Genomic DNA, 18,260 nt, shown 5'->3' with positions numbered 1-18,260 from the left:
GCAGGGACGAGCAGCAGCTCTCCTCCTCCTGGGCACTGGAGAACATCAGCAGCAGCTATTTACTGGGTGATGTTTTGGGGATGACGCTTTCTCTTCCTTTACTTGGGCAATCTTCAGCTATATATAGTTTCTCGTTTCTCTGCTGGTATGCTTCACAGACTTTAATTAGACTTTGTTTGCCTTTATTTGCCTTTATACTCAAAATACACAGGTTCTGTTAAAGTAGGCAAAGGGGAAAAATACACAGTGGGTTTTACCGTATTGTGGAGGATGCTTTCAAACAAGCTTGGTACCAAATCTCTCTCAGACAGTGTATGCACTGTAAGGATTAGTGCTGTGAAGATTCTAGGGATTTTTTTTATTTATTTTTTTTTAAAAAAAAAAGGCTACCATGCATATCCAGAAACTTATGTTGAAGTGGTTTCATTAGCAGAATTATAATCCTGCCACCTAACATTAACTGCATTTTATGAACCTCTGTAGGGTTTCTGAACCAGCCCCATCATACGCTTGGTGAAATACATTCAGGAATTTAAAAAAGATGGTGCAGAATAAGGACAGATATATCTTACCTCAGCAGAGTTGGCTGAATTCTGAACACCAGCAAATCCATGTCCTCCAGCTGAATCAAAAATCTATTTAAAATATTAAAGATAAATAAATAGATTAAACAAATAAACCCCTTTATTTCATACCTATGTTAGGTAAATTATTTTAAAAAATTAAAATGAAAACTAAATTAATAAATATATATATCAACCTGCCAAACCCCAGGGATCTTTTTGTACTTTTTATCGCTTTATTCTGACTAGAAGAAGTATCAAAGAAGTACAAATCTCCCTCTATAAAGAAAATCTAAGCAAGTTTACTCTTTCAGGCTACATGCACACTCATATTCAAATATGTGTAAAAGCATTCATGTCCTTGCTTTTTCCCACCTTCTGTTTAGCAATAAGATTAAAATCATTTACTTTCAAATCATGTACTACGCTGGAAGTTACAGTTTCACCTTTTTGGGTACGGTTAGGTACAGCTACAGATCTCACAATGACTTAAAGGAACTATTTCAAATGTTTTTTTCTGTTTTCTAAGACTCCTTACCCTACAGTTTTTCATCTCTTCTAACCGAGCGGTTAGGTTGACACTACCGATGGAAATTTTTAGCTTAGCTTTAAAGGCATAATTGACTCAAAACTTGCGTTATTAAGTAATGAAAATAGCTGAGTACTGTGTCTGCTTGGGAAGTGATGAAAGCACAAACTGAGACTTACATTCCCCAACTGTTTTGAAAGCCTAACTACTAGTATCTCACAAAGCTATTAGGCTTATTAATGAATTGTTTTAAAATCCAATACATAGCTATGGATACAATCAGATACTTGGTGAAAAGGGTTGTATAAACATAAGGATAGATCTATACAGTTTATACATGATGTTAAGATCTGCAGGTAGTAACTTTATCCTCCTGAAGTGCAAATATAAACAGCGTTTTGTTAACTCCTCCTGCAGTCAACAAATCAGGACAGTATCAAACTTATATATGAGCTCTTTCTGTTTAGGTTTTTCTTTTCTTTTTGGGAAAAAAAATTTGGGGGGGTACTAGCAAAAGCCTTTTGGATAATCCAAGACACTAACAAACTCTTTCTGAATCTTATACAAAATCCAGTTTCTGCTAATGCAAATAAAGGGCACCACTTCTGAACTTCCTCTTCCTGGTCTCACCCACAGATGTAATGAAAGTATTTTATTGTTTATGATTTCTCAAAACAGTTTATCATTTAGACACAAGAAAGCAGATAAGCATTTAAGAAACCAAGGATAATGTGAGCCTAGACATCCCCCATCTGCTACAGTGCAGTTTTATTAACTGATTTATAAAAGACTGAGCCACTTCATTAATGTTTACGAAAGCCTCCCAGCACAGAAACTCTGAACCTTCTTTTTTATTAGTACCATAACATTAAACTTAAGTTAAAATTAAAAACTACTCTGACACAATGATGCTCAAGAATATACTATCTAATTTTGAAGCTAGGGTACAGCAGATGAAAAAATACCAGCTTTAGACAAATGAACTTTAATTAAATCCAAGAAAGCAAGACATTTTTAACCTATTGTGTGACAGATTGCAGCACAATGAGCAGAGAAGTGAGCTCCACTTCTCTGCTTAACCCAGTGTCGCAGAGGGCTGAAAGAGACAATAAGAAAGACAGCCTCAAGCCTGTTCTGATTTTGATATACAATTATGTGCATACACACAAGCCTGAGCAAAGATGTGGCTCCCTTTTCAGCCACCTTCTAGGTTCATGGGTCAGTTTTCAAGCCATGCCTTTAAAAATTCCACACTTTTATAAGTATGAGTCATAGCCTGGTGTTACTCATATGCAACACTCAGCATTTACATTTCTTTAATTTTATTGTAGGATATTAAATAAAAAAAATAAATAAAAATCAAGAGCCTCAACTCATGGATGAAAATGGACACATTTTTGGGCCAGCTAGTTGCAAGGTTTGGAAGGAGGGTGAGGATGCACTGGGGCCACCTCTGCCTGCACCAGGGCTCCTCCTCTGTGCTCGGAAAAGCACTGGGACAGCAGCAGGAGCCTCCTCTCCTTGCCATGGACATAAGCCTCCCCATACCTGAGCTCTGCAGGGGAAGGACGTATTACCCAGTTAAGATTGTGAGATATCAGCTCCGCTGGGAACAGAGCTAAGGGGCACAACATCCCTTCCCTCAAGGCTCTTTTATTAATAAAGAAATAGAGGTGCAGGACCCACAGACCAGCCTCACCTGCTGGGTGAAACAGGGGAAATTATGTGAAAAGAATGACCTGGAGAAAATTTCTCCTTCAGTTCCCTCCTTCATAAGAGAGACTAGAGTTTTATTCTTACGCAATTTCACCATGTAAACACATTTCGATCGATATGCTAAAATGTGCAAGTCACCCAAAGAAGCTTAATCTCAGTCTTACACATAGATAAATATTTACCTACTAAAAATACCAACCACTACACCAGAAAATGCTGACATGTTATTTTGTAACATTAAATCTGCCACACCAGCTCTGGGACTACTGTAGTATGTGTACAGATAGGCTTGTTTAAATATTCCACAAGCAGATTACCATAAATCAAGAACAGCCGATTTTCAAGTGCTGATCACATATTTTTGACTAATAAAATCAAAATACCAGGGGACGAAGGAACAAAGTCACTTGATAAACAATGCACAAAATACTGCTTTGCAGAAGAAACAGCAGACATGGCAGACTCTAGTAAAAATAGTAATGTCATGAGTGTGGGTGCATCTTTACACCTCCTGCCTCACCATCAAAGAAGTATCTCTGTTTCTGCGGTTACTGACCTTTTTTTTTTTTTCAGGGAGAAGGCAGCAAACTTTTGTTTCACATTTAGCTGTGCTTTTACTGAGGAAAATACAGACTCCTGAAGCATGGGGTTTACACTAGTTGTGTGCACGGGCCATTAGTTTCACAAAGAGAAAAAGACCCAGTGAGATGCTGTAGTTTTACAGCAATGCAGCCCTTCAGTGGGGGCACACATCAGCACAGCCCCCCCTCCCCAGGGCCAGCCTGCCCCAGCACATCAAGCCTGTGCCAAGCCTTCAGCTGGTGTAAACTGGCACGGCTTTATTCGTCAGCTGTCTACACCTAAGCTGGCCTCCTGCATGAGAACAGTCTTCTGTTGGCTTGGCTAAAATGTACTTCCAAGCAGCACATGTTGCTTTGAGGGGCTATGCCAAAGATAGCTGTCTTTGCAGCAGTCTCTCCTCTTTCTCCCTTGAAGACTCACCTGTGTTACTATTTCAATTGCAATAGCACTTCAGAGCTCCAGTCAGAAGCCAGCACACACTGTGTTAAGGACTGTGCGTACAGGCTGTCTCCAAAGAAACTCTACTTCCAAGCAGTTTGCAATGTGCCAGAGGACTAGTTTTATTACAAATGGTAACTGACAGTTTTGAGCTGGTGATAATAAACCAACCCGCTGGGTCAAAACCTCATTCACCAATCTTATTTATCACAAAGAAACCCCAAATTCGATATATACTCTTCACAAGTGACTCTCTCATTGCAAGTCTGCCATGTCTACTGAAACTGCAAACACAGGTTTGATGGACAGATGTCTCCCACCCCGTGCATCAAGAGCACCTCACAGGATAAGCCCCAGCAGAAGCAAGCCACTCTATGCTATCCCCAGTAATAAGATCTACCTGAGTTATGGAAGGTCGCTTTTCTTTTCCTTTTCTTGCCAACGTGTCCAGTCCTTTTAGCGAAGAAAATAAACCCTTCTTATTTCGGACCCTTTGTGACAGAGATAGGGTACGTTTCCTGAGAGCAGCTTCATCCCTGGAGCAGATCTATTTAAACACAGAGACAGGCTTTCCTATATCACTTTCCTAACAGCAAAATATTGACAGTTATTTCAGCTTGAGGCATCAAGGAGAGTTACTTCAGTTCACCCCAATCTAATATGCCAAGGTGCAAGGACAATGTTTTAAACTTTCAGTGGTTATGCCTGTTTTGGTATTCCAGTGGTGTGACTGTAATTTTTTTGTCATGGGGCAAAATTAGAAGCTCATTGGAAGGGAGGAACTGAGAAGACATTGCTTTGTACAAAAAGATAAGTTAATGAGAAGGCTTGGAAGAAGAATGATAAGCTATCATTCAGATATGAAATTGCTACTGCAAGAAAGACTCTCAACATTGCCAAACGTAGGAGATAAACGTGCTATGGCATTGAGTTATTAACAAGCAACAACACAAACCACACTGGTAAAAGCAGTGGCAGAGAGAAACATTCCCTGATAAGACTTTCAGAACTACTATTCAGACTGACTTCTCATGCAGCAAACGTCGCCCACCCCTCCCTGCCACAATCAGCCTCACAGCCCTGCCACGGTTAAAGAGCAGAGGTGCACCTGCTACTGCCCTACTTCCCTTTGAGCCAACAGGGTGATAGCAGCTGAGGATCAGGATCTCCCTCATTCTTCTTTGTGAACACAGCTAACTGTTCTTTAAAAGTCACTTATAATTTTGGATTGTTTGTAGTTTTAGCCTATTCTAAAAATACTTCCTTTTCAGAAGGGTATCAAACTGTTTCTGAAAAATGGAGCCATCTGGACCTCCAAAAAAGATCAACTCAACCCAGAGTCACCCGAACCACTTTCAGAAATGTCAGCGTCAGGCTCTTTTCACTCTAAGCAACTTAGCTCCTCTACACTTTAAACTCTTAACTCAGTCGAGGTGAAATTGCAGTGACAAAATTTCAGCACAATGACTCATTTACATATATTCTGGAGGAATATTTTGGTTTGTTTCTTTTTTTAAGTATGGGTCAGAAGTACCCAGTTCTGGGGACAAAAAAAAGTTATGGACATATTCCTCACGGTTTAAAAGTCTGTAAAAGAAAAATTATCTGCAGTCACAGAACAGGCAGAAAGTGTGAGAAGGGAACAGGGCTGTCCGGGCAACACATGTGGGTGCAGCCATGTACTACCCCAGCACAATTCCACATTTAAGTACAATATTAACAATGGCTTTGCGTAACACACCCATGAAAAGTGCATTTGGACTTACCAGTGCATGGAAGGATGAGACAGAGAAAATGCCGAGCCGCCCCAGTGCCAATTTTGAAGGACGACTGGCAGCAGCCAAAAGACTCTTTGGGTTTGGGAGCTCCCCACCTTGCAAACTGGCTAGGTAACATCGCATTCGGAAAAGGTCCATGTTAAATTTTTCCAGGTTCTGTTCCCATTGCTGGATCTGTTTAGATATAAAAAGGGACAATTAAAAGGGGAAAAATGTCTTTGTAGGCTGCACTGAAAATTTGAGCTCTTCCCCAAACCCACAGTAAATTGCTTTCATCTGGTAGTATATGGATTAGATTAGTTATTCCATGCCAAAACACATTCAGTCATATTGTGTTACATCAACCCAAAAGATGGCTTGAAATAAAACAAAGCTGGTGGTCTTAAATGCATACTGACAAGATGAACATACTGTGAACTTTGGGTAGTTTGATAGCCACAAAAGCAGTTACATAAAAACACAACCCTGTGGTTCACAAAGGCGCTTCCCCCCTGCACCCTGCCTCCCTTCTTTCTCTCCTTTTTGGAGATTAGTTTTGTTTCCTTCATTTTTACGAGCTTAGATTGGATAGCTGGCTGGCTGAAAGCAAAGCAGCATAGCTATGCTAATGCACTGTAAAAGCGAAGGCACTGTGCAAAGCTTGGTAGTTACTCTGATAGGTCCTGCTCATTCTTTACTATTGTCCTACGGCCTCTCTATCTGTAAAGAGCAGACAATATTGGCAACACAAGGATGTGCAGTTCTTTAGCTGACTAACAGGCTAAGGCATGCTTAAACTCAGGCAAACGTCAAAAATGAGCTATATATGCCCAATACCAACCACTGGATCAAAAGCAAGAATGTATACCTACCCTTCCTGCAATTTTTAAACATTTCTAACAGAGGCATATGCGATCTAACAGACCACTTAATCCAGTTTCAATGTACAATTAGGGAAGTGAAGTCTCAAATATTTCCTAGACAAAGTTCTGAATCAAGGCTTAGATGACAGACGTCAAGTATTGGTACAAGTAGATACACACTCACCTACGCAGACACTTATGATTCTTATGCACTGCACAAAAGTCAAATTTTGCTTCTTACTTCCCCAACTTACAGATTGGTAGCTGCAGCTAAAATCTGCTTCACAGTGTACAATATACCTTGATACTGATCAACAGTACAAATAAAAAGGCGGCTGTGTTTAACAGAGTAGGCACATTCACACATGGGAAGGCAGAAAAGGCGTGTTCATTAAGTTAATGTGTACCAAGTTCATGTACTACTGAAGGTTGTTAAAATCCCCTGACAACACTGATCTTCCAGTGTCAGCTCCAATCACAGCATGTTGGTTCTCCAACAATTGGTTTAGGGCTGTGGAGAAAGCTCATCACGTTTTCTCCAACACACGTTGACTTCATACCTTTCGCCGGCACACCCCACACGCCCCTGTGCACACAGGACATTAGCTCGTTACACTGAGATTAGCCAAGGTTGGGGCAAGCACCTTTGTGACTTAGAAAACAAATTGATAAGTATAATAAAAATCTCAGGCAGACTATGACCCACAGGCTCGTCTAGAAGCAAAATCAGTTCAGTTTCCTTATAATGCTGCCAAATACCACAAGAACTGAACAAGCATCTTGCCTCTTACTTTCAACAATGAAGAAGTGAGCAAAGGGTGAAGAAGGCCCTGTTAACAAAGCGGCGCTAAGACTCGTACCACAGCTGATAGAGACCTTACCTAGTCTGGCTTCCCTACGCATGTGCTCACAGACTGCGGTGTCACTTATGGCAATACTTTTGGAAGCCAAATACTTATCTGGCAGGTAGGGCGAAGAAAGGGAAGACAATATACTGTGAATGCAAAATTGTAATTTACACTACACTGAAAAAAAACCCAAAAACTTTCAGGGAATGGCTATTAAAAGCAAAAGACAGAATTCCAAAAGCTTGTAATGAAAGCAATTCCTAAAAGTCCAGAGGAAAAGGACAGAGACATACACATAACAAAGATGCTTGATCTAATCCCTCACCACAGACATTCATAAATGCATCCTTTGCGCCCCCATAAAGAACTGTCATTTTTTCTTGGGTTTATTCAATCATTGCCCTTTATTTTGCTTCCTTCTGTGCTCTCAGACACTGCTCACAGATCGTTCTTCTGCTTGCCAGTACTTTACGCATGGGACGACTCCAATAGGAGGTTTTGTGACAAGCTCTTTCACTGTGTCAACATCGAACTAGAACGAAAACATGGTTGTCAGCTTTTCACAAAGCCAAAAGCTACAAGCTCAGGTGAAGTCTTTTCCTGTGGGATGACACCTCCGTGGGTACAAAGCCAATCCAACTTTGAATAGCTCAGGAACAGAGCAAGGCTTGTTTTGGGCGCTGCTGAAGTGGAGCACTCTGTCTCCATTGAGCATGAGCTGAACACTGGCACCCTTGTATTTCTGAGGCCTTCTTCGAAATCCCCATTAAACTTTTGTACTAAGTTTTATTTTAAAATAAAGATTACCTAAGAAGGGGGAGTGGGGTACAACATGAGGACATTCAGAAGAAATAATTAAATTAAGGTGTTTATCAGTCATGCAGGATGCTAGCTAATCAGCTCCAAAAGCATTGGTAATCGTGATGTTACATTTAATGGCATTAGCAAAAGCTGTAGGCAGGGAATTTCTGGGATTGTCTTGTAGTCTTATCAAAACCAGGGATGTCTGGAACCAATCGAAGACCACGAACCAATACCAGCTGCTATTTGTCTAAGCCTTTTAAACTATGGTAATTCTTTCTAAAGATTTATATTGTTGAAGACTAAACAGGGGAAGCACACAAATAAAGAAGCAACAACTTCAAAGCACAGTATGACCTGGTCCATGAAGTTAATTTACAGCCTGCAGACTAACTGCTGCACTCCTTATTCTGCTATTGTGTAAGGCAAATCTCTGCCCCACGTGGGAGGACCGCCCAAAAGACGGCTCAAGGACTTAACTTCATCATGCACAGACAAAACAGCCCTTTTGAAATCTGCTCGAAAGCAAGCAGGAAAAAGCGGATGCACCAGACAGCCGTGAGAATGGAATGGGTGACAAAGGCTACCAGCAGCACAAAGCCAGTCTGCAGGAGATAAGGCCCATTGTTCGAGCTGTGCCAAAACCTGCGGAGCACTTGTGAAACACTCCTCGTGTGACCTGCTCCACTGCTGTGCTTGCCTGCACCGTCAGCTGCAGCACCCAGGGCATCCCAAACCATCCTCTTTCGGACACTGCTTCAAAACCTCCATGTCAATTTCTAGGAAAAGCATCTCAAGCTGTTCCTAGAGGAAAGGGAGGATGTCATTCTCAGTACAGGCAAATGTTCGGCAAGGATTTCTAGGTTTAGTGGCAGCATGACTGCGAGAAAGGCAAAGAGGGGCCACCCCAGTAAATTTATTTGGCCTAATAGGATCCCTGTAAGTCAGAGAGAAAAAGGAGGCTGTGGCAAAGGGATAGAAAGGAGTAAAATGCGGGAAGCCTTAAGAGTTAGGGGCATGAATTATTTAGCCCAGGCCACCAGGGGAACTCATGCAAGGAACAAGGCACAGGGACAAGAAAGTAACTGTGTGGGGAGTGCTACATGAGGGGATGAGCTTTTGCATGAGCGAGTTCAGGAATGAGTTTTTAAGAGTTAACATACAAAGGAACATTAGTGTGGTACTTCTGGCAGTACTTTAGCAGTAATGATCATTTTCAGAACATAAATAGTCAATTCTCCTCGCAATGTAGTGAAAAATCTATTCAGCCACTAAGAAACAATCATAAATTAATTACATTTGAAATCACACAAACAGATGAGCTAAAGGAAGATGGTTGAAAGCAGGTCTCTGTTAATTCAATAACCCTGCTAGGTTCTCTATAGGTAAACTCTACAGAAAAAGCTTTGGAAAGGCAGTGGTTTCCAGCAGGTGACATGGGGATCCACAGTTCCTATATGCTATACAGTTCTCTCTGCAGGTGACATTTCTAGTGGCACCTCTACCTCCATTCGAACATGCTTGAGGTTTTCAGACTGTAAAAGGGAGGGCCCTGACCGTCCCAGTGAAGGCAGTGCCAACAGTGTGGCTCAGGGAAAGTCACCGGCTCCTTATCCTTCTTATACTACAGTCCAAACAGTGTCTTTTGCAGGGCTGGGGAAGGACTGTCTCATTTTCAAAAATCTGTTCTGTACCAAGTAAGAAGAGTTCCACATAATAAAATCCAAACCAGTATGTGAATGGTGAAAGCAGTGCCAGAAATGACACCATATGAACTCAAGGTAGCAATACTTCACAAGGACCCAGAGGAAGGATGGAAGAAACTTCCTGGACAGCTCACCTGACAACAAAATACCAGTTTTCCACTTGGCAGTTCTTTAAGGCAGCACAAAAGAAAAGATGCACAGAGAGGAGGGCCAAACTCTGAGAAAACTGAGTGCTTAAGCCTCTGAAACTGATTGGATTTAGTAATATACCATGCAGAAACACGAGCTCCTCGTTGATACAATTAACTATCTATAGCGGTAAAAATTCAAAATCTTCCCCTACACAACATCTTCTTCCCAGATGGAAAATGTCTCTGCAAGCTGATGCAGGGAACTCTATGGATTTAAAAGAAACTTCTGCCACTTTTCTATACGAACAGCTTTTCAACCACATTACAAACACCACCAAACTCTGCATTCCAGTCCCTGGTTCTCAGACACAATTCATATTGTACCCATCTGGATAAATGAGTCACTTGGTTTCTGGGGACACGGGAAAGATTTTTATTGTCATTACTTCCTAAAAAGAACTTTAAAAAGCAAAACCATCACTCTCCCAGAAATTCCATTACTTTAAAGGACACTACAGAGATGCTGTCATAACATTTGGTTGAAAGAAATAAAAAAAGGAATGTGATAGAGTACATCAACAATGATGTGCAATTAACAATACCCTTTGTTCTTCATTCTGCCTAGTGACTTTAAAAATGGTTAAGAAAACTTCCTGAAATAAGAAGACAACAGCTTTTTTACAATAAATGCAATCTTTCCGCTTGGTTTGGAAGGACAGAATTTTCATAATTTCTAACCAAAACAGACAGAGGAAATCTTATTCCCAATACCAGTGATAGCACAAAAGTACACACACGTGTACCCAATTTACGTTCTTGTCAATAATCTGATTAAAACTTGCAGTACCACATGTACATCTACAGCTAGGGATGTAATTAAGAAAGCCACTGAATCTCTAGTCCCCAGCTGGCCCTCCCCCAAAATCAGAAAACCAGCCCTTTCTGTACACACTCCCCCACCAGCTTTATTGTATGAAATAATGCTATGCAATTCCACATTCAGTAACAGTTTATTCATTTTTCATTATTTTATACTAAATCTTTGTGAAACAAAGACAGAAATTCACTCACCTGCAAAACAGTAATTACAGCATTGAGGGAAATGGACGTGACCTTCCCTAACTTTCTGACTGCCTACTCACCTCATTCCTTAGTGACAGTCTACTACTACTAAAGAGAAGGATTTTGCTAGTGGTGTAGGGAGGGACCATCCTACACTGCCGAGTGACACCTGTAAAGAAATCATACTGAAGCTCTCAGAAAACAGAGCTCTGCTCTAGCCAGTTCAAAGACCACCCAAAATGAAGACCTGTTCTAACAAGTTTAGGTAATGTCTTTTTTAATTTAGGAAGGTATGGAAGAAAGAAAACTAACTTTGTATTGCAATTCAAATTGAATCTGTATGCAGGAAAACTGATAAGTGCTAGCAAAGTTCCCTGAATAGATTCTCTGTCAGTGTTATTATTGTCAGTTTTTATCTGAATGTCAGCCAATATTTCATCAGATGCTTTATAGAAAATTAAGACATGAAATTTGGGCTTTGGGAAGCCCAAAGAATAAAATTCCCCAAATTATTCCAATCATCTTCCTATACATGTGAGAGAAAAGAGAAAGAATCAGGTACATTTTAAACAAAGCAATGTAATGAACTCTGTATAAAAAGCCAGAGACCACTACAGGGAAGGGAATGAAAGGCACTAATGGATTTAATGACTACCCAGAGTAAACAGACCACCACCTTACTGATCCCCCCCCCTTTTTTTTCATGGCAACAGATAAACTACTTTTAGTTGTAGGACACATACAAAAACTTCCATAAAAAATAGCTCCCAGCATGTGCCTGTTCTTCTCATTAATGCCTCATCATTTCAGTGCCTGCAAGTAAATACCTATGTTCATAACCCATCTGATAAGTAAGTTAAGTATCATGTGCACAGAAAACATGAATCACGTCAGAAATGTCTGAATAGCTTGGAAAACATTATACCAACATACTAAAATTTGAAGAGAAAAACCCAGAATGCTTTTAAGCAACTATTATTCATATTATTGTTCTAAATTGAGACAACAGAATAGATTTATGTAACAAGTACATAAAATACACCCAGAGCTGCAGTGCCCTCACTGAGGTAGATTTTCCATCCCATTAAAACCAGTCCCACAGGCACAGACAGCCCCAGTTTTTACTTAAGGTGCAACATTTTGTTAACAGAGCTCTGAATAAATGCTAATAATGCCTTTCACTAAGTTCAGTAGCAGTTAGACAGGGCTCCATAGTCACAGGGAACACTGTGATTTCTGTAGCAGATTAAACAGCTAGGAAAACTAGTTTTTCAAATACGGGCTTTGAAATTAATCTCGGCACTAGGGGATTTTCAAACTTGCTACCTTTCATCCTAATTCTCTTCAGTTTAGGGGAGAAGTTACACCCTGGGGGGAAACCACCACCCACAACATATTTGTTGCATATAGTAATATAAACGCATATGGCTATAGGTAGTATGTGCAGACTCGGGATTTCCAGCCACACTGCCAGTGGCCTACTGGGACTGGCTGCTGTATGTACATCGCTCTTGCAGATGCTTCAATTGATCTCTTCTAAACTGCCCAACGATACCAATTTGAAGCGCTGCCATTTTCTCTTAAACAGTTACTAAGCCTATTAGTATTATTGGACAAGTAAATCCAGGTAGAGAGAATCCCTGACCTAGGCTGCAAGGCTGAAGATATTTCTCAACCAGTTCAAAGGCATCAAGTCTCTACAACAATCATTTCACAAGAAAACCAACATTTCCCTTGTCATTTTTTTATCTGCACTTCTGTTCAGTACTAGCTTTACCAATTGCTAGCCTGCAAATCCCCCAAATATAAAAGATAGTATGAGATGAACTTCTCCAGTCCCTTTGCTGGACACAAAAAAGAAACATGTATGTAAATTAAAACCTATAGCAATTTTAGAAGTCCAGGTTTCCTTACAGCAACTGCCTTTCAGGTGACAGTAACTGTGAAACAAGAAAAGCTTTTGCTTGCTCGCAAAACCCTGTGAAATATGTCTTCAGCAGAGAATTATTGGTTTTAAATCAACACAGATGTGAAACAAAATAGAAAGTTGAGGTTGGGTGGTTGCTTTTCTGAGGAAGAGGAAAGAAAAGGAGAAAGGATATAGAAATCGGTTTCCAAGATAATTCCCCAGTGAGAATAAATTAAGACTGTGCCTCATCTTTCTACATAAAAAAGCACGGTGGTCCTTCCAAAGTCAATCACACTATTTCCACTGACTTCCCAAAATATATCACCAGTGAAGTTTTCCAGGATGGGATGTAGGGCATACTTATAAACTACAGTATTACCAATACAATATACTTCAGCACCGAGGAATCAATCATAACTGCCACATGATTGAAAACGCCACCAAATTTACACAAAACCAAACCCAGAATTTGTATTCCTCTTGTTACTCAAAGTGGGAAAAAGACAACTAACCAACCACAGTTACTAAACAACTGAGCTACATACACACAGACTTCTCCCTCAGGAATACTGTTTTTTTAAAATTGTTAGCTTACTAAGTATAGTAAGAATTCTCAGTTACTAATTAGAACAAGATCTTTTTTTCCTTTGCAAAAGCCCATCTCTGAGACATCAAATCAAAAGATTAGGAACCCCAGTTATCTATTGACTTTTCTCTGAAGCAACTTTGCTAACAAACCTTCAGCAACTGTAAGGAGAGATTTCATAGAGATCAAAGGGATCAAGACTGGAGAAAAGCCTCATTATAAATCTATTGTTTCCTAACTAGTGGATGTTTGCACATGATCCATCTCACTCTTTGTCTCACTGGTTTCCCCTCATTCAGTGTTTTGAGACGTTCATAGACAGAAGATTAACAGGAATAAATCTTCTACAGCCCTAGTGGATTTCAGTTCCAGCAGAATGCAGCCAACTTCTTCCAGGGACTCAGCTGGAAAGCAATGGCAGTCATTCAACAACAGAACATCTAATTAGCAGGTATAAGACAGCATCATTAATAGTCTTCAGCTGACCCTAAATAAACTACTAGCATCAATATCTAATGAGGGAAGGGGTAAATTGAGTTAATATACATCAGGATGTTTCCTCAGTGCATCGTGTGTCAAGCACTTGACATCTCTAGAAAGCTGTATATTCTTCTAGGTCTCAAAACCTACTGCAATAAAAAGATGCTTAATGTTTTTCTGCCGTTCACCTCACTAGGCTGTGGACAATGAAATAAAGTGACCTGGAAATAAATTATAAACATCTGAGCACTCAAAGGGCTTATGAACATCTGCACCACAAACCCCTACACAAACCTGCATACTTTTTGAACTCTGCTCATACAGCTTCTGACTGAAGTGTAGTCAGTACCAGTCAGTCTGCCCTTCATCAAGTTCAAGCCAATATAGTAAGAATTTAAAATATTATAAGCATCAAATTCCTGAAACTAAAATTGTTCCACTAACCAAAGAAACATAATTATTGCTGTATTGGATCAAAGGAAACACACTTCAGTTGCTATTCCAGAGGCCACAATGTGCAGTCTAAAGTAATGACAGAGCCACAGCTACCCTGACTGGAAAGGCAGGTAAGGATGCGCTCTCAAATACCAGTCAACATTACCAGATGTCTTCTGTTAATGGCCTAATGAAATAAAAGATACAGCAACCTCAGTCCACAGACCTATTAGGCTGAACTACTAGGCAAGTTTAGTACACGAGAAGCCCTGGGTAGTGAGGTCTTTGCCTGAACACTGAGCATGTCTAATTAAAGCATCTTTTGCCAGTTGCTGCCCGCAAAACTGGGGACACTGGCAAGATGTCAACACCTCACGATGTACTTCCATAAGGTATCACCGGAACGATTCCTGGTTCATGTGCTAGATGTGAGAGCAGAGTAAGGCCTGATGTCTATGCACCAATATACAGACAACAGGGTGACCATTTTCACTGAGGAACAGTTGTATCTGCTTATCAATCTGCCCTGACCTCTTGTCTCAGGCACGGCTTGGCTAAAATCTCACGCACACTGAATTCTGGGGGAGCTGTTCCAGTTCCTGTTTTAAAACAAATCTTAGTGGTGAATCTTCCGCAGCACTAAGATGCTGCTTTAGCCAAGATTCAGGCATTCCTACCACCATAACATGAAACTGCGATCAGCATAACGCATCAGGTGTTCAGAAGACATACTTGGATTTGCAGGGGGAGGCAACTGATGACTCAGCTCATTTCTTGCTGCAACAAAATTAATCTAGACACAAGTCTGGATGCAAACAGATGGTCTGCTCCAGCCATGGGCAAAGATCTTGCCTTTAGTCTGTTAGCTCTCCCAAGATAAGCAGTGATGGGCCTGGGCTTATACTGAGATACTGAGATAAAAAATTCCCAGCATGTAACCGGACAGTGTTACAAGAAGTGCTGTTAGTGACTGTGTGTCCCCCTTTCCTTTGAATTGATACTGGTATAATGCTCCGGTGGCTGCCAGCGGTACTCACAGCAGTGCTTTTTCACCTAGGAGGGAGAACTCCAGCCTTGACTTCCTTGTTCTCATTTAGACTCCTACAAGGCTTTTTAAGAAGCCCAGTGGATCCTGGCCTTCTAGTCAGGGCTAAATTTCAACTGAAGCACATGGTTTTGTCTGCCTCAGTCCTTCCTCCGGTTTTCTTTGGATAAAGTACTCTTCACATCCTGTCTTATGGTGCAGAACAGTATTGCTAAGTACCTATTCTTAAATCTCTACTGCAATTCACCAATAAATTAAATGAATTCACAGAACATGCTGTATGTTCTCTGGTATGCCACGAAACGGGTAAGTATTATTAACAGCTAAGTATATCATAAACCAGTGAAAATTAATTACATTTTTTCCAGAAAAGAAAAGAAATAGCTTTGTGCTCATAAACCAGATCGGTCTGATCCTCAGCTTTGAGGCACCTACCTCCTGCACTGCTCTGGATTGCTGTAGAAACCTGGCAATAATTATAACTACCGTGCCAGCTATCCCCATCACAATTACTCTCAGGCCTAGAAAGCACAGACAGGCAGAGCTCAAAGCAAGAAACAATGAAAAATATGTTCCTGTAAAAATAGTTTCCAGTACCTGATTCTCTATGGCTTTCCTGTTTTTTGGATCACTAACTATCGAGAGCTGCAACTCTGCCATCTTTTTCATCTTGCCATCCATGTCGATCTTCTGGAAGAGACTCTTGGTTTGGTTTTTCAGCAGCCTGACAGTGTCCTCTTTCCCAAGCTTCTTCGCAAAGAGGGAAGCGCAGGCTGAATGTATGGCAGTAACCCAGTTTTCCAGATCCGTCTGGCTTGTTGCCTGTGAAACAAATCAATGGCGCAACATTATGAGCAGAGAAGAGCGGTAAAAAAAAATCTAAAGATTAGCAGCTCTAGGACATGAAGTGCTTGACAGGTTCACTGTGATCTTAGGCACTTTATCTTAAAACGACTGAAATACGGGTTTATCTTTAAAACTCTGTAAACAAAGGAAGTGTGAGCTTTTCCTGCACTCTGTCATGACTCGCCTCCAACCTTCAGCTTCTGCTTCTTAGACCTGCAAGATGTGAGGGCTCCAGGAGCAGAACAGAATCCCATGAGCTGTGGGAAACGTGTGACTTGTGTCCTTCAACCCTTCAATTAAGGTAAAACCCGCCAGATTTCAAAGATAAACCACCTCGTCTGCAGGTAACATGGCAATAGAGATTTTACAAGTAAGGTCTGAGGTGTTTGCTTACTTAAAAAATGAGAAGTTAGTGGACAGAGGACAGACAGGTAAAGTGAATACATCTGCACAAAGTCACTCTGGAGATATTTACAAGTGTGCCTATGAATCAAGACGTTTCTATGCAGGTTACTGCCACGTATTACTGTTCTTTATTAACATTTCCACCAGTGCAGTTAAGCAGCCAAGACCCTTATATTATTTTTAGCCTTCTTTTTTCAGCATCTTGCTCAAGCTAACTGTCTTTGAAGCCAGCAGGTTCAGGGTTGAGCGCACCATTCTGTAAGGGTAGAATGATAATAGATGTGAAAAAAAACGATAATAAAGCTGGTTTTCTAGAAGCTTGTAACAACCAGGTACCAAAAGTGTCTTGTAGATTTGTGATCTTTGTTCTTTTTATTTCTGAACCATAACTGACTGGGCCAACTGGTGTAATACCATATACCTGAAGGTATATCATATACTTAAATCAATAATCTAATAGTATAGTTTAATAGTGTAATTATGCTATTATTTGTAAGTCAAAGGCACAAGCATGATGTGTGTATGTGCATGTGTACGTACATACAATTATATACATGCATGTGCGCAAACGCATCCTAAAATGGAAACAACAACAAAGTTATGTATGCATACTGTTACCTGAAATAGGTAGACATCTCCAAAAGAATTGCTGAGACAGAACACGTTTTCTTTCTTGGGATGCTCTGGAACAGACTGAACTATACTGTCTTCTGCAAACAGGGCATATCGAGGCAAACCGCTCTGCTCCACTGAGTTCTTTCCATAGGTCTCATAAAACAGCAGAGTACAACCTTTGCAGTTCAGAGGGACAGAAAACCATAAGGAGAAAGTAAGTTCTGGATCTCCCATTTGAGTTCTCTTGTATTAATGCTTTTGTGAATTAAGACACCCTTCAGTGACAAAGAACATCAGTTCTGTCCCTCTTTTAAAACAAGAGGAAAAAGGAAGGTCTTCTAAACTGGAAGACAGGCAAAGTTAATGAGGAATTTGCCAATGAAAAGTTTCTAATCAGACACCTAATAGGGACACACCAAACGTCCACGGACTTAAAAAATAACACAGGACACCTCAATATGGAAGTGTTCAAGGTCAGATTGGATGGGGTTTGAGTAACCTGATCTAGTGAAAGGTGTCCCTGCCCATGGCAGGGGGTTGGAGTAGGCTTCTTCAAAGGTCATTCCAACCCAAACCATTCGGTGATTCTATGAGTAAACTCAGACTATTAAAATGTTAAAGCATGTAGAAAAATTAATTCCATCTTAGTTAAATCGGCTTTTGTGTTTCTTTATTAAATTGAACCACCTGTCTCATAACAACCAGCTAAGAAATCTTTGTATTTGTTGAAGAGATTTGCAGAAACTTTTGTCTTCAAACAACATGCTTAGTGAATAAACTTCTCAAATTGAAACTGGATTTTCTTGAATCTACCTGCAAATCGGAAACTAAGACACTTCTGAATAACTTAAAATAGTTTAAAGGGGCCGAGTTTGAGCATGTTCAGTCTTGTAGATAGTGTAACATCTAAGGTATGAAACCTGCATCAAGAAAACAAATTTTA

General features: G+C 40.4%; 1 protein-coding gene across 4 annotated transcripts in view; it reads right to left on the bottom strand.

The window, feature by feature from the left end:
* Positions 1-18,260, bottom strand: part of TIAM2 (TIAM Rac1 associated GEF 2) — a 90,838-nt gene that overhangs the window by 59,565 nt on the left and 13,013 nt on the right. For all 4 annotated transcript variants that reach the window (XM_040597446.1, XM_040597445.1, XM_040597449.1 and 1 more), the window contains exons 4-8: positions 17,321-17,493; positions 16,049-16,273; positions 5,595-5,780; positions 4,229-4,375; positions 573-635 (exon numbers count right to left, since the gene is read on the bottom strand). In XM_040597446.1, the coding sequence (XP_040453380.1) occupies positions 573-635; positions 4,229-4,375; positions 5,595-5,780; positions 16,049-16,273; positions 17,321-17,493 (794 nt within the window). The remainder of the gene's footprint in view (positions 1-572; positions 636-4,228; positions 4,376-5,594; positions 5,781-16,048; positions 16,274-17,320; positions 17,494-18,260) is intronic.

This window comes from Falco naumanni, chromosome 6 (genome assembly GCF_017639655.2).
Source record: "Falco naumanni isolate bFalNau1 chromosome 6, bFalNau1.pat, whole genome shotgun sequence".
NCBI classification, from domain to species: Eukaryota; Metazoa; Chordata; class Aves; order Falconiformes; family Falconidae; genus Falco; species Falco naumanni.
Note: the sequence above shows the minus strand (reverse complement) of the source record. Positions and strands in the feature narration are given on the sequence as shown.